Here is a 25,401-nt window from a genome sequence, read left to right as displayed (position 1 = left end):
GGACCTTAGAACTTACTGGTCCTTGAGGTTTCCACGCTTTTCTTCAGCATGTTAAAAATTATGAAAGACAATAGGATGTAGGTAGTGAAATCAGATCCAGAGCAGGGTTTACAGCAAAAAATTACTGGACTTTCCATCGATTAACAAAATGAAATGAATCCTATTGTTTGTAACTCTAGCCACTACTAGTAGCAGAAGACAGGTGCTTAATGAAGGCTGGGTTTGTATTTTTTGAACCCTAAACTCCAGAAGTGTAGGATCAGACAAAGGCCTTTTATTCTGATTTGGTCACTTATTTATGGTAAGAGTCTAATAAAGTTATGTAAATTAAAACAAAGCAAGGTGTGTATTTAATAAGCCAACATGTAGCAAAAAGAATAAAATGCCAAAACTAGTAGGTATCTCAGAAGATCCAGGTCAACATCTCGAAGAACACTTCACACTTAACTTTGAACACAAGATGTTGTGGTGGTGAGTTTGAATTCATGTTAACAAACTCTTTTGCAGGCACTTGAGTGGCTCAGTTGGTTAAGCGTCTGCCTTCAGCCCAGTTCATGATCCCAGGGTCCTGGGATCCAGCCCTACATCAGGCTCCTTGCTCAGCAGGAAGCCTGCTTCTCCCTCTCCCTCTGCAGCTCCCCCCTGCTTGTGCGTTCTCTCTCTCTCTCTCTCTCTCTGTGTCAAATAAATAAGTAAATCTTAAAACAAAACAAAACAAACAAACAAAAAACCCTTTGCAGATTGTTATAATCACACGAGCATACACATTGCAGAGCACTGCAGATTTTGAGGACATGATCCATGAGCACTGAGTGAAAACGGATGCAGGTCAAGGTTCTGTCTTAGTGGTCCTAGTGGACAAGTGTTTGTGTTCACACATGTATCAGTGGAAAGAAGAGCATTCTGTAAGGGCCAGCACATGACAACCCTAAAACATTTCTTACACGATTTTTTACCACAGAAGCCTTTCTTTGTCCCCCACAATCTAGCCGATGAAAGAAAGCGGCTTAATACTCTTCATATGACACACAACCCGCAGTTGAACTTTCATTTCTCCCAAATGAGTTTTAGATTTCTTTTATTTCCTTTCCTTTTTTAGTTCCTAACACAAACAGTGATCCCCTTTAATACTGCTCAGGATGGCCATGACATTTCAAGAAGAGAGGGGAAAAAAAGCCCTCTGTGATCATTCAGGACTCCAAAAGCCTCTGGGCTTTGGGCAGTTGTCTTATGATCCCTTGCAGGAACTAATCAGATGAAAGGCAAAGTCATGGGTTATTCAATAATCTACTTGTCCAGAGTTTTCATAGTAGAGTAAGGAGGTCCTCAAGAATAAAGATTTTTACAGTTCCAATACATGGCAAAAGGTCGTTTTGAAGACCATGCAAGTATAGGCTTAACACCTTCATAGGAATTCAAAAAGGACAATCTGTGTGTTTGTGTGTGTGTGTCTGTGTGTGTGTGAGTTTGTGAGGGTAAATGTGCCAGATCAGGAACAAGGGGGAGAAAGTGATCTTTGTAAATTGAGGTCACTGAGCCCTCAGACTTGAAAAGTTTGTATTTCCGGGGTTCCGGCAAGAGGTCATGTTCAGACAAAGGCATTTCCAGTGCTCACATTTTATCCTTCCTTTGTCAGCTGATAGCTCTCTCTCTGCTGCTTCTTATGAAAAGAATGAGAACCATGTGACTTTTCATGAGTGCCTACGTATGGGCAACATAGAGACCTGGTGAATTTATCACAGGTAATTTACTTAAAACAAACAAACAACAAAAAAACACAGTTCAAAAATTTCCAGTGGGGTTAGAGCACTCGTTCAACGTACATTTACTGAATAGCTAATATGGCCCAGGCTCTGTGTTTTCTGCTGCAAATACATAGTTTTTTGCCCTTGAGGAACTTCTAAACTAAGACATGTCCTATTGGATGCCTGCTCTGAAAATGACCCAATTCACCATGTAGGCTCCCATTTCTCTTGGACTCTACACACACATCCATGGCCATGTCAATGTGACTCCCAGCTCCCAGACAAGTTCAATGACAAAGCAACGAACTGAATCACAAGAGTTAACACTGTGGCTGCAGCGATCATTTGGAAAATCTTACTGCAGAAGGCAATAAATTGAATGGGTCTTAGTCTTAATCACTGGTTACCAATGCAGCCTTAGACAAATGCATTTCTCTCTTTGAGACTCAGTTTTCTCACCTGTAAAATGAATTTGTTCTAGCTGACCTCTAAGGTCCCTGCCTGCTTTCCTGCTTCTAGAGTTAAAATATTCCTAGTAAATCAATGCTTGGCCTCTATCCCAACAGCCTTCAGTGGTCCGTTTGGTGTCACAGACTAGGCTAAAAATACACACAGGTAACAGAGTCATAATGTGTATTTAATGGTATTTTCTCTTGGTAATTAATACTCTAGAGATATTCTCAGTGGGCACAGCCAAGCCAGGAATTTTCTACATAAACATAGAAACAATGGGAGGAAGCAACCTGGATGTTCTATTAATCTGGGCACATTCTTTTTACCACTCCACCACTAACCTACTGGCTCTGTGAGTTCAGATTAGCGACTCCACCATTCTGAGCCTGTTTTCCTCATTGCTAAAATAGTGGTTTGCATACCTGAAACTAAATTCATGACTGCCTCCGGCAACCCTTCCAATCACCCTCCACGGATGCAGGCTTCCAGCTCTCCACTTGCTACGCCCCAGTGTTCCCTCCAGTGCTCAACATCACTAGTCACACTGCCCCTCTGAGTGCTACCTTCAAGCCATCTTCTGACTCTTCCCTCACCCCTCTGCCTAAAGGGTCTCCAACATTCTACCAATGCTTCTGTTTTAGAAGCAGGTCCGGATCATCACCCCCCCCCCACCATCAGCACTGTTAATGCTCCCATTTAAGCCCTCCCCTGGAGCCCTGACAGCTCCCCAAGGACGCTCTCAGCATCTCAGCTCTCATGGCTCCTGTTCTCCCTCAAAATAAAGACAGACACAGGTCTTCGGACATTTTGGCAGTGTAAGAGATCACCAGATGGGCATCCACTGGAAGGAAATGAAAACACTATCTTCAAGAGCTATCTGCACCCCCAGGTTCACTGCAGCATTGTTCATAAGGACTGAGACATGGAAACCTCTTAAGTGTCCATCAGTGAAGGAATAAAAAAAGAAATGTGGTATACACATGCAGCGGGATATTATCAGCATGGAAAGGAAGGAAATCCTGCCTTTTGCAACAACATGAGCAAAAGCAATGAGAACATTATACTAGGGAAATAAGTCAGAGAAATAAAATACTGTAATGATCTTACTTATATGGGGAATCCAAAAAAGCCAGACTGGTAGGGGCACCTGGGCGGCTCCATTGTTTAAGCATCTTTTTCTTGATTTCAGCTCAGGTCAGGAGATTGGCTCCGCGATGGGCATGGAGCCTGCTTGGGATTCTCGCTCTCCCTCTCCCTCTGCCCCTCCTCGCCCACCCCGCCTCACTCATGTGCTCTCTCTGTCTCTTTCTCTCTAAAAAAAAAAAAAAGAAGCCAAACTCATAGAACAGAGAGTAGACAGGTGGTTGCCAAGACAGGGAGTAGAAGATATAGGGAGATGTTGGCCGAAGGGTATAAGCTTCCAGTTATAAGATAAATAAGTTCTGGAGATCTAATGTACAGTATGGTGATTATAGTTAAAAATGCTGTATTACATACTGCAAGCTGCTAAGAGAGTAGCTCTTAAGTATTCTCACCACATACCCAAAAAATGGTAATTATGTGAAGTGATGAAGGTGTTCAACCTAATGTAATCATTTGAAGATATATAAGTATATTAAACCATCACACTGTACAGCTTTAATCTACACAATGTTATATACCAATTATATCTCAATAAAGCCAAAAAAATATCCTCTTAGGTATTTAGAGAATACTCATTCCTGGGTCCTGCTCTTCAGAGATTCTTACCCTGCTAGTTTTGTGTGGGGTCCAGGAAGCTGTTTTTAAGGCCTCCCTAGGTGAAGTCTTTAAACTCTATTTTTATCAGAATCCATGTTCAAAAGGCAAACATTACCCGTATGCTCCACTGCCTTAGCGCTTCAGTGACACCTGCTTAGAAACAGACACCTTGGGGCGCCTGGGTGGCTCAGTGGGTCAAAGCCTCTGCCTTCAGCTCGGGTCATGATCTCAGGGTCCTGGGATTGAGCCCCGCATCGGGCTCTCTGCTCAGCAGGGTGCCTGCTTCCTCCTCTCTCTGTGTCTGCCTCTCTGCCTACTTGTGATTTCTGTCAAATAAATAAATAAAATTTTTTAAAAAATAAAAGAATAAAAAAAGAAACAGACACCTTCATTATTAACAGTGCACAAGGAGAATTTGGCTCCAACCACCTTTCCAAACTCCTCCTGTCACTCCTTCAACAAGCTTCATGGCCATGCCACAAGGGAATACTTACTCTCTCTAAACACACCCTCCATTACTGCCTCGAATTTTCTTGCCTTTTTATACCTCTGTTCCCAAAGCCTGAATTCCTTCCTCATCTTTCCTCCCACTCTGTTCAGTGAAAACATATGCATCCTACAATTGTGCCCTGAAATGAAATGTCATTTCATATATATATATATATATATATATATATTTTTTTTTTTTTTTTTTGAGCAGGGGGGGTTGGGGGACAGGCAGAGGAAAGGGAGAGAGAAAATCTTTTTTTTTAAATAATTTATTTATTTTTTAAAATAAACATATAATGTATTTTTATCCCCAGGGGTACAGGTCTGTGAATAGCCAGGTTTACACATTTCACAGCACTCATCATAGCACATACCCTCCCCAATGTCCATATCCCCACTACCCTCTCCCGTCCCCCCTCTCCCCAGTAACCCTCAGTTTGTTTTTTGAGATTGAGTCTTTTACGGTTTGTCTCCCTCCCAATCCCACCTTCTTTCATTTTTTCTTTTCCTACCCCCCAACTCCCCTACATTGCATCTCCACTTCCTCATATCAGGGAGATCATATGATAGTTGTCTTTCTCCAATTGACTTATTTCGCTAAGCATAATACCCTCTAGTTCCATCCACGTCATTGCAAATGGCAAGATTTCATTTCTTTTGACGGCTGCATAGTATTCCATTGTGTATATATACCACATCTTCTTTATCCATTCATCTGTTGATGGACATCAATAGTTTGGCTATTGTGAACATTGCTGCTATAAACATTCGGGTGCATGTGCCCCTTCGGATCACTATGTTTGTATCTTTAGGATATATACCCAGTAGTGCAATCGCTGGGTCATAGGGTAGCTCTATTTTCAGTTTTTTGAGGAACCACCACACTGTTTTCCAGAGTGGTTGCACCAGCTTACATTCCCACCAACAGTGTAGGAGGGCTCCCCTGGGAGAGAGAAAATCTTAAGCTGGCTCCACTCAGTGGTGCAGAGCCTGACACAGGGTTTCATGACCCTGAGATCATGACCTGAGCCAAAATCGAGAGTCAGATGGAGCACCTGGGTGGTTCAGTCAGTTGAGCATTTGCCTTGGCTCAGGTCATGATCCCAGGATCCTGGAATTGAGTCCCATATCAGGCTCCCTGTTCAGCGGGGATTCTGCTTCTCCATCTCACTCTGCCCCTCCCCTCTGCTCAGGCACACATGCATGCTCTCTCTCTCAAATAAATAAATAAAATCTTAAATTAAAAAAAAAAAAGAGTCATATGCTTAACTAACTGAGGCACCCAGGTATCCTGATTATAATTTAACGTTGCAAATCTGAGGCCTATTCTATACTTGTATGATATAGTAAATACTGAAGATACTATTGTAGAAATAAGCTGAAATTAAAGTTATTTCTTTCTCTAAAATACATCACCATGTGTTCATGAACTAGTGTTACATACTAATGCACTTACTCTATATTATACTCTCACTTCCAATAAGTAATCAATAGTGGAGAAAATTAACATTATGCTAACAGGGTTATGCACATATCTGTTGCAACAAGTTTCACACTGGAATGTTATGTTTTTGTTATCATTCTCATCTTCTTAAGAAATAATCCCAAATCAATTTACTTTATTCAAAATAACGTAAGTTTTGGGTCACGCATAATCCATAAAGCTAAAAGTACCAAGATACTCTCTTTGTTTCCAGGGAATAATAGTATGAAAAGCAGGAGGATGAAACCAAAAGTATGTATGGATCTTGGACAAGGAACTAGAGGAAAACAAATCCATCTGATTACTGTGATGGCCAATAGGACACTATTAAGCTAGTTCTGAAGACTCAGGGAAACCCCACAGAGTAGGATCAGAGTCTGGTTAACATGCTCGTGAGTAGGTTTTCTCCAGTTTTTAGGAGCCCATCTGACCCTGCAGCCATATTTTTGAGACTCTTTCCTCTTCCCCCTTCCCTACTTTGCCCCCACCAAGCCAGCGACAGAAGCACATCAAAGCATCACTCTTTTTCCAAGTCCCCTGGACTAATAAACTGGCATTAACCATGAGCAATCTTCGCTCACAAAATTACAAGTGCCCCTAGCCAGAACCACCTTTCAGCAGTTCCCATGACACGTATTGTGCACATCCGAGTGCACAACAAGGTCTCCTTACTGAGTGAAGGAACAGGCCCTAATTCCCTCCCCGCTCCCGGCAGATACATGCAGGCTTAACAAGACGGTAAGAGCCACCCTCTGCCATGTCCCTTCTTTCATCATCGTCATTCCAGTGAGGATCGCCCCATCTCGCTTCATTCATTCACTGAACAACTAAGTTTTGAATGCTTGTTATTTTTCAGGCACTCTTCAAGCAATGAGCAAAAAGAATTAGAGGTCCTTGTTCTAATGAATCTCATGTTCTAGTGGAAAAGATAAAAAGCTGGTAAGGTATATGTAACACTACATTAGCTGGTAAAGTGGTAGGGAGGAAAATAAAGTAGGAAAGGAGAAAATGGTATGTGCGGGTGAGGGCCAAGTTACGCAGGATGGATAGTGAAGGTCCACAGGGAAGTGGTCACTTAAGTAAAGACCTGAAAGAGGTAAAGGAGAAAGTTGTATGGATATTTAGAAGTGCGTTTTTGAAAGAACAATACCAAAAGAGAAAGACTCCGAAGCACAAATGTGTCTGCTAAGTGTTTAGAGAAGAGCAAGGAGTCTATCTGGAGAGGATGGAGCAGGGGAAGAGGAACACGCGGTGAGGCAGGCAGATCTCGGGGTCCAGACTGGAGCCCATTTCAGACCATCGTAGGAAGGCTGCCTTGTATTCTGCAGGAGAGAGAAAAGCACTGAGGACAAGAAGGAGTCCTGAAGGAGAAGATGAGAAACATGAATGAAATGGACACCGTGGATGCTACAGTAAGGAATGATCCACAGAAGTCAAGGTTGGAAGTGGGGAGACAATCATCCCGGCAAGAGAGAATGATGTGGATGGATGTGGTGATGGTGAATGCTGGTAAAGATGGGTTTCTTCCTAAATACATCTGGAGGTCAAGCTGCTGTGGAGACATTGTATATGAAATGATTCGAGCAGGACTCCAGAACTTTTGGCTTCAAAGATCAAAAGTACGGAGTTGCTATTAGCTGAGATGGAGAAGATTTTGGAGGTGCAGGTTTTGTGGAAGTAGATCAGGATTCTGATATGTTAAGTCTGAGATGTCTGTTAGGCTGAGATGTTGAGGAGGCAGCTGTGTACATAAGGCTGAAGTTCCAGGGGGCGGTCAGCAGTGGAGATTGAACTGGTACTTTAATTTCCATATGCCTCTGCCGAATTCACCTGATCATTTCCCTAATTAAACACTTTCAGGGATCCACTACTGTTTACAGAAGATGCCACAAACTGGAGGTTGGTTGGGCTGCTAATATATTCTGTGACCCATGCAAGATTTAAGGCAATTTGAACAATTTGCCAACAGTTATAAATTGGAAGATCTCTAGGGGTGCCTGTGTGGCTCAGTCGGTTAAGCCTCCAACTCTTGGTTATGACCCAGGTCATGATCTCATGGGCAGTGAAATAGACCCTGTGTCAGGATCTGAGTTCAGTGCGGTGTCTGCTTGAGATTCTCTCCATCCGCCCCTCACCCCACTCACACGTGCCCTCTTGCTCTCTCTCAAATAAATAAATAAATCTTTTTTTTTTTTTAAGATTTTATTTATTTATTTGAGAGAGAGACAGTGAGAGAGAGCATGAGCGAGGAGAAGGTCAGAGAGAGAAGCAGACTCCCCGTGGAGCTGGGAGCCCGATGTGGGACTCGATCCCGGGACTCCAGGATCATGACCTGAGCCGAAGGCAGTCGTCCAACCAACTGAGCCACCCAGGCGTCCCTAAATAAATCTTTTTTAAAAATTGGAAGATCTCTGGGGTACCTGGGTGGCTCAGTGGGTTAAAGCCTCTGCCTTTGGCTTAGGTCATAATCTCAGGATCCTAGGATCAAGCCCCACATCGGGCTCTCTGCTCAACAGGGAGCCTGCTTCCTCCTCTCTATCTGCCTGTCTCTTTGCCTACTTGTGATCTCTATCTGTCAAATAAACAAATAAAATCTTTTTAAAAAAACTGGAAGATCTCTAACAAGACAGATATTGGAATGTCTTGAAAACTCAGAGCATTTAGAGTTACAATGTCCACATCATATGAGTAATGTTTGGGAGTTAATTAACTTGAGCCAAGTAGTACCAAATACCCACTTTTAAAGGCAAAATAATTTGCTCACAAGCCATTTCTTTTTTTTTTTTAAGATTTTTATTTATTTATTTGTCAGAGAGAGAGGGAGAGAGAGCGAGCACAGGCAGACAGAATGGCAGGCAGAGGCAGAGGGAGAAGCAGGCTCCCTGACAAGCAAGGAGCCCGATGTGGGACTCGATCCCAGGACGCTGGGATCATGACCTGAGCCGAAGACAGCTGCTTAACCAACTGAGCCACCCAGGCGTCACTCACAAGCCATTTCTTTTGCATTGTCACATACCACAGAACACTGCCTTACATTTAAATGTGTGTAATTTTATCTATTTTATAAAAATAACTCCAACAAAATATTTAGAATTTAATGAAATTGATATGACTTTATTTTGAAAAAATTATTGCTACTGATCCGTTTTTCTTATGGCTCTTGTAGGCTCTTACAAATGTTTACTTAGGATCCCATGTTTGTTCATTTTTGCATCAAAATACTCTTTAGCACACTGGGCCTGTTCCAGTAGATCCACCTAACTACCAGTAGAGTTTTACAAAGAAACAAAATGTGAACCAGGATTATGGGAAAGCTGTGTTCCCATTTCCTAGGGAAGCAAGGACCAGTAGCTTCAGTGGTCCTAAATTGGAAAAAGATTTTTCAGAGAGAAACTCATCAAAATAGGAGCAAGAGTTTGCCAGGCAGAGAAAATAGTTCATTTACTTTACCACTTGGGCTCCCAGAGATTTCTTACTGGGGAGGGGGCACCCCAGGGAGAGGAGTGAACCGAATAAAGCAAGATCTTGATCCCACCCACTTATTTGCTATGCCTGCTTAAACTCCTGCTCATTCTTAAGATTCACTTTGAATAAAACCTGTCCCCGATTCAGAACCACCCAAGCTCTTTCTGCAACTTCTTCAGTTTCCCCATTTCACCTCACTACTGGTTGTCATCTCTTATAGGAAATCTTACCTCTGTTCAACAAGATGGTAAAGCTAGAGGCACTGTACTGAATTAAGCTGTACTGAATTAAGCAAGAGTGAGATGACATAAAAAATAACAATTGGTTTTTCAGGCGTCCATAAGGGTGGGTGAATTGTAGTCACCTATTTTAAAAATAAATTTCAAAATATTCCAATTAAATTCTATATTTATATTTAAATTTTAGGCAGTGCATGGGGTGGGGGGAGAGAAACAGAGACAGAGAGAGACAATTAATACCTTAGTACCCAGATTTTTTTGTCAGAATTTATTTATTTTTTTAAAAGATTTTATTTATTTATTTGACAGAGAGATCACAAGCAGGCAGAGAGGCAGGCAGAGAGAGAGGAGGAAGCAGGCTCCCTGCTGAGCAGAGAGCCCGATGCGGGGCTCGATCCCAGGACTCTGAGATCATGACCTGAGCCGAAGGCAGCGGCTTAACCCACTGAGCCACCCAGGCGCCCCTGTCAGAATTTATTTTGACTGAGGTCTGACACTACTCAGCTTAGATGAAATAATTCACTTGAATAGAAAATAATGTAATGTCAAATACTGGATAGTGGGAGGGAATGAAACCAAGTCACAGATGAGAGGTTGGCATGAATCAAGATAAAGCAATCAGCATCCCATGTTGTTAATTTAACTACAATTTAAACAAATACCTAACAAACAACCTAAAAATACCTCCACTGAACTATAAGCTCAAATGTGTTAAGAAAAAGGTATGTTTGAATTACTTAGCATTTGAGACATCATCTCTAAGTAACCTTTAAAGATTCTTTTATAAGTAACTCACAAGACAGTAAAAAGTCAGGATTTCTAACACTTTTACAAATAACTCACAAGTCTAGAACTCAGAACCGGACTCTAAAGGTTTCACTCTTGGGGCGCCTGGATGGCTCAGTGGGTTAAAGCCTCTGCCTTTGGCTCAGGTCATGATCCCAGGGTCCTAGGGTCGAGCCCCGTATCGGGCTCTCTGCTTGGCAGGGAGCCTGCTTCCCCCTCTCTCTGCCTGCTTCTCTGCCTACTTGTGATCTCTGTCCGTTAAATAAATACATACATACATACATACATACATACATACATACTTCACTCTTAAAGAATTTCCAGATTCCTTTAGAGCTGTAGTTCCCAAAATGTGTACCAAGGTGCTCTGGGGTGTGTCAGTGAACTCACAGGGGTGCAAGTGGATAAACAGGATATCTTAAAATTTTAAGGTAAACACAGAGGTACTCAAGCTCAGTCAAACACCTCAGGAACTGCTAACTTGAGATAGTTCACAATTTTTACATTAGACCATGCTACATTCCTTCTAATGCGATCCTATCTTTTTGAAACAGGTTTTCATAGTTTGTGTGATAAAAAGCAAGAGTCATGTGAAAATCAAGGTGAAACAGGAAACGAGGGGGATGATATCTACTCTGACTCAAAATTCTATTCCATGGCCCAAAGGCACACATATACCAACAGTAAATAATTATAGTTATTAAAAACGAAATTCAAAATCTTTTGTCTTCCAATTTCTTTTCAAATGGCTACTAAGTTGTTAGAACATAATACTTATTCAATTATTTGGTGCTAACCACTTAATAAATTGAACTTGGTGGGAGGGAGGGAATCCTGGGTGGCTCAGTCAGTTAAGAGTCTGCCTTCGGTTCAGGTTATGATCTCCATTCAAGTGAATTATCTCATCTAAGCTGAGTAGTGTCAGACCTCAGTCAAAATAAATTCTGACAAAAAAATCTGGGATACTGGGGTATTGTCTCTCTCTGTCTCTGTTTCTCTCCCCCCACCCCGTACACAGCCTAAAATTTAAATATAAATACAGGATTTAATTAGAATATTTTGAAATTTATTTTTAAAATAGGTCACTACAATTCTTCCACCTTCCTTTCTATGATGTTATTGTTTCTGGATACTTGAAAAACCAATTGTTACTTTTTTAAATAGAGATTTTATGTATTTATTTGAGAGAGAGAGTGGGAGTCTGGGCAGGGGTAGGGAAAGGAGTCTGTTTCTCTTGCTCCCTTTCCTCCGGCCACCACCCCTGCCCAGGCTCACGCTCTTTCTCTCAAATAAATACATAAAATCTTTATTACAAAAAAAAAAAAAAGATGGTTGTTATTAAGCCAAGCCAACCCCATGGTCTCAGCAGTGATGTGTGCAAAGAATTCAGCTCATTTAATTCTTAGCTCTATCTAAAAATATCAAGATTCAAGGGCGCCTGGGTGGCTCAGTGGGTTAAGCCGCTGCCTTCGGCTCAGGTCATGATCTCAGGGTCCTGGAATCGAGTCCCGCATCGGGCTCTCTGCTCAGCAGGGAGCCTGCTTCCCTCTCTCTCTCTCTCTCTGCCTGCCTCTCTGTCTACTTGTGATCTCTCTCTGTCAAATAAATAAATAAAATCTTTAAAAAAAAATAAATAAAAATAAAAATAAAAATATCAAGATTCAAAACATAACTTTTCTTTTAAAATAAATAATGTGTATCTTCTAAATGCCACTTAATCTCTGGAATGGGAAAATGACTGCACTGTTGTATCACACTCAGGAAACAGTAGAACAGAGTAGTCAGAAAACAGCAAACAGAAAACATCTCTGTTCCTACCCAGCACCATCCCTCACGACCTGTATGACTTTTGAGAAGTTTTTTGTGTTTTTTTTCTTCCTTGACTATGTTGTTTTCTAGCTTGTCTAGGCAAAGTTCTCTCGGCTCTGGGATGGGGCTAGTGACAAGACCTACCAGATCCACTCACTGTGAGCAATAAATGAAAGGATACATAAAAACACTTAGTACTGGGCGCCTGGGTGGCTCAGTCGTTAAGTATCCGCCTTTGACTCCATCCCAGGATCCAGCCCTGCTTCAGGCTCCCTGCTCAGCGGGAAGACTGCTTTTCCCTTTACCACTTTTCCTGCTTGTGTTCCCTCTCTTGCTATGTCTCTCTCTCTCTCTGTCAAATAAATAAATAAATATTTTAACAAAACAAAACACATATACAGTACCATGCCCGACACTCCATAAATGTTGGCTCTTTTTTTTTTAAGATTTTATTTATTTATTTGACACAGAGAGAGAGAGAGAGATCACAAGTAGGCAGAGAGGCAGGTAGGGAGGGGAGGGCAAGCAGGCTCCCTGCTAAACAGAGAGCCCGATGCGGGGCTCCATCCCAGGACCCTGAGATCATGACCTGAGCTGAAAGAAGAGGCTTAACCCACTGAGCCACCCAGGCGCCCTAAATGTTGGCTCTTAATAACACATTACATTGTACGGAAAAAGTCTTCCCAACAAATAATTTGTCAATTTCCTTTAAATTTTGCATGAAATTAGACTGCAAATTGCGTGGATCCCTCTCACTACGGATATTCTCTTTGTCCACATTAGGCTGAGGGGCTATATAAGAAGCTAAGTTGTTCATCACTTTTCTTGAGAGAATAGTTTTGTGCAAGGCTGATGAGGAAGAAAGGTTAATAATATATCGGGCTACGGGCACTTGGGTGGCTCAGTGGGTTAAGCCATTGCCTTCAGCTCAGGTCATGATCTCAGGGTCCTGGGATCGAGTCCCGCATTGGGCTCTCTGCTCAGCGGGGAGCCTGCTTCCCTCTCTCTCTCTCTGCCTGCCTCTCTGCCTACTTGTGATCTCTCTCTGTCAAATAAATAAATAAAATCTTTAAAAAATAACAATAACAATAATATACAAGGCTAAAAGAGGCTACAATAAGTAGGGACTCGGAGCAAAAAGAAAGAACTCTGACTTCTCTGAAACTATTGACCATCCTCTCCTAAAATTCTTTCTCCTTTGCTTCCCAAAAAACCCACACTTGCTTGGTTCTCCCCACAGTGTAGTACTTTCTTCTTCTCTACCTCTTTGCTGACTTCACAGTCATTTCATTAAATCATGTCACAACCGTGGCAAGGTCTGCTAAAGCACACCAAGGATATGGGAAAGGTGGGAAATAACTCTCAATACAAGGCTAAAGGAAGAAGTGCTACATGGAGGAAAAAAAAAAAAGGTTGCATAAGATTCAAGAGAAGAATGAGAGAATTAGGGAAGTCTGCAGAGGAGTTGCCCTTCTAGATGAATCTTTTTTTTTTCTTCTAGTGAATCTTAAACATTAGATAAGATTTGGGTATGTGGAAACAAAGGGAAGGGTATGTGAACCAGCAAGAAGGGAAGGAGCAAGGCAACGAACACAGGGTGTAAGCAAGGAAGCAAGAGGTTCAAATGGCCAAATTTTCAGCCTCATGATGGAGAGCAGAGGAAATAATATTAGGAATGTTATCTGACCCAGACCTGGAAGTCTCTGGGTATTCCCAATCTCATCATCCTGTCTTCTGCATTGCATAAATTTCCAGAGGGCTGGATGTCCATAAAATTCAATTATTTTTGTGTCTCAGTGCTTAAGACTACACCAAAACATCTAGTGTTAAAAAATCAGCTTTTAGGGCGCCTGGGTGGCTCAGCGGGTTAAGCCGCTGCCTTCGGCTCAGGTCATGATCTCAGGGTTCTGGGATCGAGTCCCGCATGGGGCTCTCTGCTCAGCGGGGAGCCTGCTTCCCTCTCTCTCTCTCTGCCTGCCTCTGTCTGCTGTGATCTCTCTCTGTCAAATAAATAAATAAAATCTTTTAAAAAAATCAGCTTTTAATTCTTCAAATTTCATCATTAATAACCCAGAGATGCCTGCATTCTGGTTCCAGTTCTACTATTAACTAGCTCTAAAAGCCTGAGAAACGAAGGCAAACCCTCTCTCAGAGCACTGCTTTCTCTTCTATAAAAGGAAAGGTTGGGTTTGATTAGCCCTCAAGATCTTAACTCTGTGAAAATTACCCTTCAAAATTATTACTTCTTCTAATGTGTCAAAAATTCATTACAATAGTTTTGCCACTTGACCTTCAAATGAATGACACTTCATTCCAAATTATAAAGACATAGTTAAATGATGAAGTGCAGCTTTTAAGAATGGTCTTTAAGGTCACTCCCCAGTTTTTATGATGAAAAAATGAAACAGAATGCTACTTTCAGAAAAGTGACTACTATATTTATCAGATTTATAGTGTCTATATTTTTAATACATTAATATTCATAAAATTATGAAATCTTTCAAGCCTAACAAATTAAGGGATTTTTTTTGTTTTGTTTTAATGAAGAAATTTTTAGGTCAATGATAGACCTGGGAATTGAAGCCATGATGAAATAGTTGACTAGAAAACTTGAATGAACAAGCACTTGAGGCCCTGCTAACTACCAAGAACAATGCTGGGAGCTAGGGTTATAGATTGGAAAGGCATTCCAATAGAGCAGTAGAAGGCTTCTAAGCCGGGACAAGCATGGCTATTACAGGAAGAGAGAAACAGCGCCTCCCATGCACACATGAGCTCAACAGACATTTCTTAAAGGACGTGAGGTGGGCTGAGTGACCAAGAATCCATAGGAGTTATCTAAGTGAAAAAGAGGAAAGTATATTTAGCCAGCGACTGTCATATGAGCCATAGCACAGAGGGGGTGAGAGGTGAATTGAAGCCACCGAAAGAGATCTGGAATGGTCAAGAGTCCGAGGTATGAGAGATGAGGCTGGAATGGGTGACCTCAAACTTCACGGTAAAAAAGTTTAGCCTCTAATTCTGAAAGAGATGGTGATCCACCAAAGAATGCCAAACAGGAGAATTTCTGATTGGAGAATGAAGCCATGCTCAAAACTCTCACCTCTGTGGACTACAAACCGATGGGTGGGGTGGGGGGGAGCTTGGGGAAGGGACGGATGTTAGGAAGCTGCTACAGTGGTCCTGATGAGTCATGAAGACACAGGCCACCACAAAGGGATAACACAGAGTTAGTTTTCAAGACAGAAGAGATAGAATTTGATTAATACCTGCGAATAAGAAACTAAAAGGAGTGGGGAATGCTGGAAGTTAAAACCTGAGTTATTTTCAAAGAGTAATTTATGATCATATTGTTTCTTTATTAAATTTTCAAACAGTTAAAGAAAAAAAGTGGAACTCAGTAATGTAAAACCCAGGCTACAGAGTCTTGACCTTGCCAAGTCAGACACTACTCTAACACACTAATCTAGAAGATGAGGATCTTGCCTTGATGGAATAAACATGACTTCTACCCCCAGGAGAAGCAGGGCCAGCATATACCTCTGGGACTCTCCATCTCAGAATCAAGAGAAAGAAAGAAAAGTAAAGAGGGGCAGGGGCAGGGTGGATCTTAATGACTTGAAAGCTTTGCAGGATTCCCTAGAGTGAATCATAAGAAGATGGAGAGAAAGGGCTCTAAGCCTTTCTATAAAGCAACTACTCTCAAAAACTCTTCAGGTGAGTGATGACTCCAGTATCCAACCACTGTCACTGAGTGGCCACTGTGGGCCAGGCGCCATGTTCTACTCAGGCTTGGTCCAGTTTCCTCACCTCCAAAATTAGAAATAATAAGACCTATTTGTCACAAGCAGGGTGGTGTTTAAATTGCAAAAACTGCCTTGGCAAACTGATCAATGTAAGAGATTACCTTTGACCTTTAGCTTGCATATATGTCCTTCCATGGTTTGTGTGCTCCCTCACCAAGCCCTCCTCCCATGTTGTAACCTGTAGCGATGCCAGATTACCACTGACCACACCATGTCTCCTCACCTTCACACCACAGCTAGGGTAGGTGTCCTGTTTTGACTTTCTTTTAACACTTGCCCTTCAGAACAGTCATCAAAACAGTGATCAAATAATTATCTCTCTGCTTTATGTCCCACCAGGCTATCATATTCCATAATTGCAAAAATTGATCCACTTTGTTTATCCCTAAGTCCCTCTGCTCACCAAGAGAATGAATAAATTTTCCCAGGCAAAATCTTACACCTCTCAAATGCTCAAATTTTAAAATGACTTTGTAAATAAAATTCAGTATAATAAAACAAAAACAAATATTTAAGTACTGCTTCAACACTCAAAGACAATAGCTGTATTCATGACAAGCCACAATGACATGGATCCTGTGTTTCCTCTTGACCTGGTCAGGACTCAAGGACTCCCTGCTGGACCTCACCCACTCTTCCCTCAATGGTTCTGTGACTTGAAATCTGTCCTCTTTTTTGCCATCAGCCTTCCTATCACCTCATCTCTAGTGTTTTAATTCCTCATTTCATGACATGCATAATCTATAGGCAATAGGGAGCCACCAAAGCAATGTTCCAGAAAGATGAACTTGACCTTGGGACACATAACAACTGAAGGAAGAAGAGACTAGACAGATGGCTATTACAGAAGAAAATCAGGGAAGTAATAATAGCGCTGTCCTTGGTCTACAGCAGTGGCAAGAGAAGCATAATCACTACCTGAGTTGGAGGGTCAAAGAAGAAAATATGGCAGACGTTTCAAGTCCAAGTGACTAATGGGAAAGGTATATATCAAGTCCAGCGAATGGGGAAAGATGCCTAGTTTAGACATATAAAATATCGTCCTTTACTACTTATCATTAAGAGGGATGATTGTGCATTGGGGAGGGTATGTGCTATGATGAGTGCTGTGAAGTGTGTAGGCCTGACAATTCACAGACCTGTACCCCTGGGGCAAATAATACATTATATGTTAGTAAAAAAAATTTTTTTAAAAAGAAGGATGATTGCAGATGTTCTCTGTATTCTTCTGTTGTTGTTCTCTGTATTCTCTGTTGTTGTTACTGTCATTTTCTACTTTACAATTTTGCTACATTCAGCATATTTTACTTCACTAATAGAGAAAAAACAACAATCTGCTTTTTCATGCCACTTTGCTATGACATATTGATCCTGCCAGATATATGAGAGATTGTGATGGAGATGGCCAGCAGGAAGACCAAACTGTAGGTCTGAAGGTCATGGAAGTCAAGGTTAGATGCACGATTTTGGAAACACCTGCATGGAGTTTAAAGCCATGGGAACATGTGAGACTCTCAAGAGGAGGAGACAAAACTGAAGAGAGCCAGAGGATGAACTTCAGCCTCAAGCTGTAGAGCCCTGAAATCACTGATCACAGGGAGTAACAGGTTGTAGGTAAGAGGACTGGAAACATTCCACGAGCCAGAGGCTTTATCCTACCTGCTCAGTTGTTGTTTTTTGTTTTTTGTTTTTTAAAGATTTTATTTATTTATTTACTTGACAGAGATCACAAGTAGGAAGAGAGAGAGAGGGAAGCAGGCTTCCTGCCGAGCAGAGAGCCCGATGCGGGGCTCAATCCCAGGACCCTGGGATCACGACCTGAGCCGAAGGTAGAGGCTTAACCCACTGAGCCACCCAGGCGCCCATACCTGCTAAGTTTTAAGCTCAGAGAATGGACAGATGTGGTACAGGCAGGATCTCTGTGCTACCAGAATATTTTGGAGTGTCCTTCTTGATACAGTTCATTCACTGTTACAGTGATTTGCTTTGGTGCCACCACACCCATCAAACCGTGAACTTCTTGAGGTCAGCAACCACGCCTTGTTTGCTTCTTTATCCTTCTTTGTCTTCCCCCCACCTAGAACTGTCTCTAACACATACCACCCATTTCATATACATTTGTGCTGAAGAAACCAGCCACACACCTTAGAGCTATTCCTCCCCATCCCGTCCTTCTCTCAAATGACTTAGCTTTGGTCAGACTCCTATGCGCTCTCCTGTCAGAACTAGCCCTCTAAAACGCAGAGGTCGCACATGCCTAATGCTCACATGTCTGTGACTGAGATTCTACTGACTGCCCTGCAAAAAGCCCCAGGGTGCTTTGCCCACACACCATTCACCCTACTTAGAAAGTTCCCCATCTTACTGCGTGTACACACTGCTTACCTCTAAGCACAAACCATGTTAGTCCGGATGGTATTTAGAAAATCTATAATTAGCCAGGCTAGAAACAAGGCAATAAACTGCCCAGCAGAGAGTAGCCCAGACTTGACACACATTTTTGTTTATTTGTTTGACATGTGGTTGCCAAATTTAGCTCATTCTACATTTCTAGATCTATTATGTTGACATTTAAGACCCTTCTTCTAAAACTCCTTGGAGAATTACAGTCTTTAAGAACTAGACACTGAAGAGAGTCAAATCTAAAACCTGCCTTCTCCACCCCACCGCCACCACCCCCCATCGAATTTCACAATGCGGAAGCATTTCATAAACCCTAAAACAACAAAGCACCGTGATGCAGATGAATCTCATGGCTACTGGCATGGGGACTCCATGTCCCAGGGCTCCTGACTCTAGGCCCTGGCTGCCTCCCCATCACTCTGCCTGTTAGATAATGTCCTCCAATGTTTCTTTGTCACACAGTTTAGGCAGGGAAAGTTACCACAGAAGTGCCTGATGGAAATACTTTTCCTTGGCCACTTGCTGACTCTTGCAACCCTGGGCAAGTCCCTTACCTCTGATTCTTGTTTTTCTCTAATATAAAATAGGTGTAATACTACCTGATCTGTGTATACACTCAGCAATGCTGGGCAGAACAAGCAGGAAAATGTACGTGAAGGTAGTTCGTACTAACGGTTAAGAACAAGATTAAGAGCTAACATTTATTCACCAGGTGTTATACGTCAAGCAGGCACCACTTCCCAGGAATTACCTCATTTTATTTTTTTAACAACTCTAAGGAGCAGGTTCTGCTACTGTCCTTGGTTTACAGACAGGAAACCACGGCTCAGACATGTAAGTGACTTGCACCCGTCCCAAAGCTGGCAAGGGAAAAAGTTGGAAGAAGCTGGCCCATATAACCTGGGCACACCGAAAATACTTTAGAACTGGCAGAAACTGCAAGAGATTACATAATACAAATATGAGATATCCCAGGAGAATGAAACAAGAGCCTTTTTGTAGATGAGGCATCTGAGGTCGAGCAAGGTCTAGCAACTGAGGTCCCATAGTTTGCCCAGCGTCAAGTAGTATATTTTTAAACATATTTAGAATATGTCTAGGGATGCTTGGATGGCTCAGTCGGTTAAGTGTCCAACTCTTGATTTCAGTTCAGGTCCTCATCTCAGGGTCATGAGATCAAGCTCCACACCAGGCTTGAGCTCAGCAGGGAGTCTGCTTGAGATTCTCCTCTCCCCCACCCTCGCTGACCCTCCTCTCCGCTCTCATGCACTCTCTCTCTCTGAAATAAAGAGATAAATCTTTTTTTTACTTATTTTTTATTTATTTATTTATTTTTTTTATTTCATTTATTTATTTGACAGATATCACAAGTAGGCAGAGAAGCAGGCAGAGAGAGAGAGAGGGGGAAGCAGGCTCCCTGCCAAGCAGAGAGCCCAATGCGGGACTCGATCCCAGAACCCTGAAATCATGACCTGAGCCGAAGGCAGCGGCCCAACCCACCGAGCCACCCAGGTGCCCCGATAAATCTTTTTTTAAAGAAAGAATGTGTCTAAAGTATTTTATTTTGAGGGCACCTAAGTGACTCAGTTAAGCATCTACCTTCAGCTCAGGTCCTGATCCCAGAGTCCCCCGATCAAGCCCCACACTGGCCTCCCTGCTGGCGACTGGAGCCCGCTTCTCCCTCTACCCCTCACCCCACTCCTGCTCTCTCTAATAAATAAAATCTTTAAAAAAGAAATAAATAAAGTATTTTTTAAAATTTTTTAAAGATTGATTTATTTATTTGTGAGACAGGGAGCAAGAATGGGGGGGGAGAGAGAGAATCCTAAGCAGGCTCCATGCCCAGTGTGGAACCTGATGTGGGGCTCCATCTCACAATCCTGAGATCATGACCTGAGCCAAAATCAAGAGTCAGATGCATAACTGACAGAGCCACCCAGGCGCCCCCGAAGTATTTTATTTTTAAATTGTGGGAAGTAGAGCAAAGCTGTTAGAAACCTTGGTACTGGATTCCATGGCCAAATTTTAAATTCCAGCACTACCACTTAACCAACTATGTTACTGGGGAATTAAAAATTAAGTATGTGTATTATACACATAATAATAAACGCTTAAGAAATGTTAGCTGCTATTACTACGACTGTCCCAAATCCTCCAGCTGTGGTCCCAAAGCACACAAAGAGTTCTAGACAAAACTGTATCATTCTCTTTGAAAATGCTGATGGAATAATTACAGTAATCAGATTTGGAGAGGAATAGAGAGTCTCAAATGTGAACCTTTTGCTTACTTTTTTTTCCTGATAAATCTATTTTAAAAACTCTACAACCAAGAATCAAATTTTCAGAAATAGATATTCATTCTATTTCATCCCACTACCTGTAAGGTCATTCTGATTAATATCCAGAAACATGTTAGAAATAGGAAGAAGGCAAGGATAACCTTAGGTAAATCTAAAGAAGCAACACAGGAAGAAAGAAAGAAAGAAAGAAAGAAAGAAAGAAAGAAAGAAAGAAAGAAAGGAAGAAAGAAAGAAGTAATACCTTTCAATGGGAGGAGGGTATAATCCCAGGGGACCAACTATGCCCCAGGCACTCACAGGCCGGTGGTCTCTAAGAGCATGGCTTGATTCCAAGTCACATAGAACTGTATTAATTGGGCTCTTCCACTTAATAGGTAGGTGGCCTTGGGCGGAGTGACTTAATTTCTCTTGACACTGTCAAGAGCTCTGGAAGCCAGAGCTGACCCAGCTGCTCCTCCGTGATAGAATCTTTGGGACTCAGGATGATTGCCATTCCCTGTGAGGTTTGTGGAATTTACCATGTTGGTTTTCAGCCTACTTCACAAGCCCTGAGAGGTATTTAAAAAAAAGAAAAAAAAAGTTTTCTGTTTTTTGTTTTTATTAAGTAATCTCTATGCCCAATGTGGGGCTGGAACTCATGACCGGGGAGATCAAGAGTCACATGCTCTACAGGCTGAGCCAGCCAGGCACCCTCTGAGAGGTATTTTTTGGAGTCTTTCAGGAATAGATTGGTCAGTCAAAGTGGCTACAAGAGACATATCACAGAATTTAGTTGGACACGTACAGACCATGAGTTGGCATTGAATCAAATGAATATCAAAAATCTCATGAGCAAAGATTCCCTCCATTGCAGATGGATATGATATTCTATCAATGACAGGGCCTGTCCTCTTTATGTCATCCATCCTCTCAACCACCTCAAAGTGTGGCCCTCCTGTTCACACTTTAGCCTCACCTGTTCTTTTCACACACATAGCAGAGTTGAGCCCAAAGGAGAGAGAGAAGCATTCTTAGGTCTGGACAGACAGGCTGATCTGAAGGTGCTGTAAGGTATGCTTAGCTGACTAGAGTCTGAGTGGGTACTTGAGGTTGGATTTCGTATGAATTCACTCCTCACAGGGCTACCTATGTAGTTTGAAATATGCTACCACGATGTTCCACTCAACCCTTCCACAAGGGCCCAACTTCCCCACAACAAGTAGGGCCTGATTCCCAGCTTCTAACACAGCTCATGAGGGCCTTTGGGCTGGAGGCTGCCAAAGGCATGTTACCACTGAACATCAGAGCCCTGGGAAAAAGTAGTTCCCCTCCTGAGATACTACACACCACTACAGCTGTACAACCGACTTTCCAAACTCCTCAGATTTCTTATTTGCACAGACTTCTGTGGCTATAGCCTCCCCAACAACTTCAGTCCAGAACCACAGCTTCAGAGGCATTTCTTCTTTTTTTTTTTTTTTTTAAGATTTTATTTATTTACTTGAGAGAGAGAGAAAGCACAAAGGAGAGGGGGAAGCAGGCTTCCAGCTGAGCAGGAAGCCTGACATGGGGCTCCAACCCAGGACCCCAGGTTCATGACCAGAGCCCAAGGCAGACACTTAACCGACTGACCCGCCCCTGTGCCCCTGCTATGCAGTCTCTTAAAAAAAAAAAAAAATTGACAAACGATTACTTCATATGAGACTAGAGAGAAAGCAAGAAGCTTAGTGAGGAGGTTAATGTAATAGTCCAGGTGAGAAAAGAGGGTGACTTAAAATGAGGGTGACACCCAGGTGCCTCCTCAGGAGGCATTTCGAAATTTGGTGCTTAAATTGTTCATGACAGCATGCTGTACCACGGATAAAGCTGAAAAATGGTACTGGGTATTTTGGACCAGATTATAGATGTAATATAGGACTCCTCATTTATTATAACTTAGCACATTCGTATGTCTTCTTGCCTACCATTATACATGTTATTGTCACAATAATCCCTGAGGTTCTCCTGGATAGTAGGTACTGTCACCTTTAGGTGGCATTTGTTGGTTGCCCATTTCTCATTTACTGGGAGAAAGCATCCTGCCTAATTTATAGATAAGGCAACTGAGATCAGGAGGTTAAGAAACTTGCCTAAAACAGCTCAGGACATGTGGGGTAAAACAGGGATACAGTCAAAAGTGGTTCGCCTCTGGAATTTGGACTCTTAATTACTATGCCTTTCTACCTTCTCTGAGATTCACGGACATTCTCTAACATGCTAAGGTCACATCCGTACTTGCGTTTGACACAAAAGTCTAAATGACAGCTACATCCCCTTTGAAACAGTAAGTTCCTTCTAAACTTGAGTTCTAGATATATCAGCACAGCCAGAAGAGTTTTCAGACATTAAAACATCCAACAACGGAAGTGCAGAGACTTACAGTGGTTTTTCTAGATGAAAAGCCCAGTCAGTGGCTGATGGCATCATCTGGTCCCTGATAACCCCCTATGCCACCAGAGCTGCTGAAGATGACTCCAAATGTAGGAATCTGTTCACATGCCGAAAGTTTTATCATAAGACTCATGCTTCGAGCCATGATTAAGTGCTTCCCAGACAAATACACCAGCTAAAGAGGAACCTGTTTTCTGAAAGAGAAGTGGCAGGTTTGGGTCCAGCACTTAAGCAAAGGCTCCTGGTACCACAATGAACAGCCAGAGGTGAAGTGGCACTGTTTACACAGAATCCCAGAGGACCTTGAAACATCGGAGCAGGAAGATTCCTGAGCTGCCGTGGCCAATCCCTTTCCACTTAACAGGGATGCAACTGAGCAGAAGGGACCTGTCTGGAGCCACTGGGCAGGTTGGTGAGTGACAGAGCCAAGATCTGTAATGAGGGGTTGGACATGCCCAGGTTGCAAACAGCTTCAGTCCAAGGGCTCACACATTTGCCTCACATTTGCCTGACTCCCCCACCCAACTTGGGGGACAAACCCTCAGAAGCAAACTCTGGTTTCAAACATTGTAATGAAGCTTCTCATTTCCCAGATCTCTCAGTGAAAACTTCATGGGCAAATCAAGAAATCTTAGGGCTAATGTCATAGACTCTTTGACAAAAGTGCCCCTAAGGTAGGTGCATGGCTCCTTTTCTTTTTTCTTTAAGATTTTATTTATTTATTTGACAGGGAGAGCACAAGCAGGGGGAGTGGCAGGCAGAGGGAGAAGCAGGCTCCCCGCTAAGCAGGGACCCCCCCATGCGGGGCTTGATCCAATACCAGGGTCCTGCTCAACCGACAAAGCCACCCAGGCGCCCCACCGGCTCCTTTCCAAGGACCACAGAGAGCCAGAGAGAAACACAGAAATAAGACTTTGCCCCAAAAACATATACACGAGGATCCTTGGCTTCCTCAAAGCTGGACCTCAAACTCGCTTCACTGAGAGGGGGTAGGAGTTGGAATGAACTAAGTAAGCAGTTAAAAACAGCAGTTGGGGGACAACAGGTGGGTAAGAGCCCTTCTAGCCCGGAACGCTCCTGGTTCCCACTGTTAACCGGTCTCAGGGCTTCCCCCTTGGTGGCTGGCATGACACTAAGGGCCGCGTCACCGGCAGCGTCGCCCACGCCCGGAAAAAGAGCCAGAGACCAAGAACTCCAGACAGTCTCTCCCTGGGTCCCTGGGGAGACCCGCACTGGGTCGAGAGATCCCAGGGGAGGGTGTGCGAGGGAGTTCGAGCAACAGCGCCAAAGCGCCAGGGAATGCACTTGAAGTTTCAGCGAGGAGACAGAAAAACTTTTGTTTCCTCGGAAACCAAGTTTCCAACGCACCAGGAAAAGTCTCGTGCGGTGCGGCGCCCGGGACCGGCCCGCAGCCCCTCGCCCCGGAACTGCAGGGCTGCTGCGAGGCCCCCGTGCCCTCGCCGCTCCCCCGGGGCCTCACCTGCGATGTCCCAGAGCTGCAGGCGCACCACCGTCTCCGGGTCCCAGTGCAGCACCTTGAGCGCGAAGTCCACGCCGATGGTGGCCCGGTAGTGCGAGGAGAAGTTCTGGTGCACGTAGCGCTTGATGATGCTGGTCTTGCCCACGCCCAGGTCGCCGATCACCAGCAGCTTGTACAGGTGCTCCTTGTGCGGGGCCTGCATCCTGGCGGGCGGCCCGCGTGCCGTGCCGGACCAGGGAGCGCAGCCGGGGCCTGGGCGGGAGACCGACTCCGGGAGCACGACTGCGGGCGCCGGGGAGAGGAGCGGCGGGGCGGGGGCGAGGGGCGGAACTCCTCCCCCGCCGCCTGGAGAAACGCCCAGACAGGCGCCCAGGGGTTAATCCTCCTTCCTTTCCCGCGGCCGCGCGCCGCCTCGGAGCAGGGTGGAGAAGGGAGCGTCTCCGGGAACTGGCAACCAGGGGGCTCCCGTCTTAATGCCTGTTGCAAAGGTTATTCGTGCAGCACTTTACAGTCTCAGAAGCACTCTCCTCGCCTGTGATCCTGAACACAAAGCTTTGAGGTGTGGGCTTTATTTTCCACGTTTTCCGTGCGGGAAAACTGCGTGTGGAAAAGTTCAGCGCATTGCAGGACATGGAAGTGACAAGCCCGGGGGATCCCAGGGCTCCTGAGCTCAGAGACCCGCCCCCAGCCCTCACTGTAGGGAGAGCTTGGAAGAGAGGCAGCTGAGAATACAATTTCAGGAGGAAGGTCGGGGTCTGGGTCCCTTATGCACTGTTTTTTTGAGGTGAGTGGCC

The 25,401-nt window shown here is 43.5% G+C and overlaps 1 protein-coding gene across 1 annotated transcript in view; it reads right to left on the bottom strand.

The window, feature by feature from the left end:
- Nucleotides 1-24,977, bottom strand: part of RAB38 (RAB38, member RAS oncogene family) — a 59,524-nt gene extending 34,547 nt beyond the window's left edge. The window contains exon 1 of the mRNA XM_047693464.1: nucleotides 24,608-24,977. Coding sequence (XP_047549420.1) covers nucleotides 24,608-24,809 — 202 coding nt within the window. The 5' untranslated portion in view covers nucleotides 24,810-24,977. The remainder of the gene's footprint in view (nucleotides 1-24,607) is intronic.
- Between the last annotated feature and the right edge of the window lie 424 nt (nucleotides 24,978-25,401).

This window comes from Lutra lutra, chromosome 10, assembly GCF_902655055.1.
Source record: "Lutra lutra chromosome 10, mLutLut1.2, whole genome shotgun sequence".
NCBI classification, from domain to species: Eukaryota; Metazoa; Chordata; class Mammalia; order Carnivora; family Mustelidae; genus Lutra; species Lutra lutra.
The sequence above is the reverse complement of the archived record's forward strand: the minus strand, read 5'-3'. Positions and strand labels throughout refer to the sequence as shown.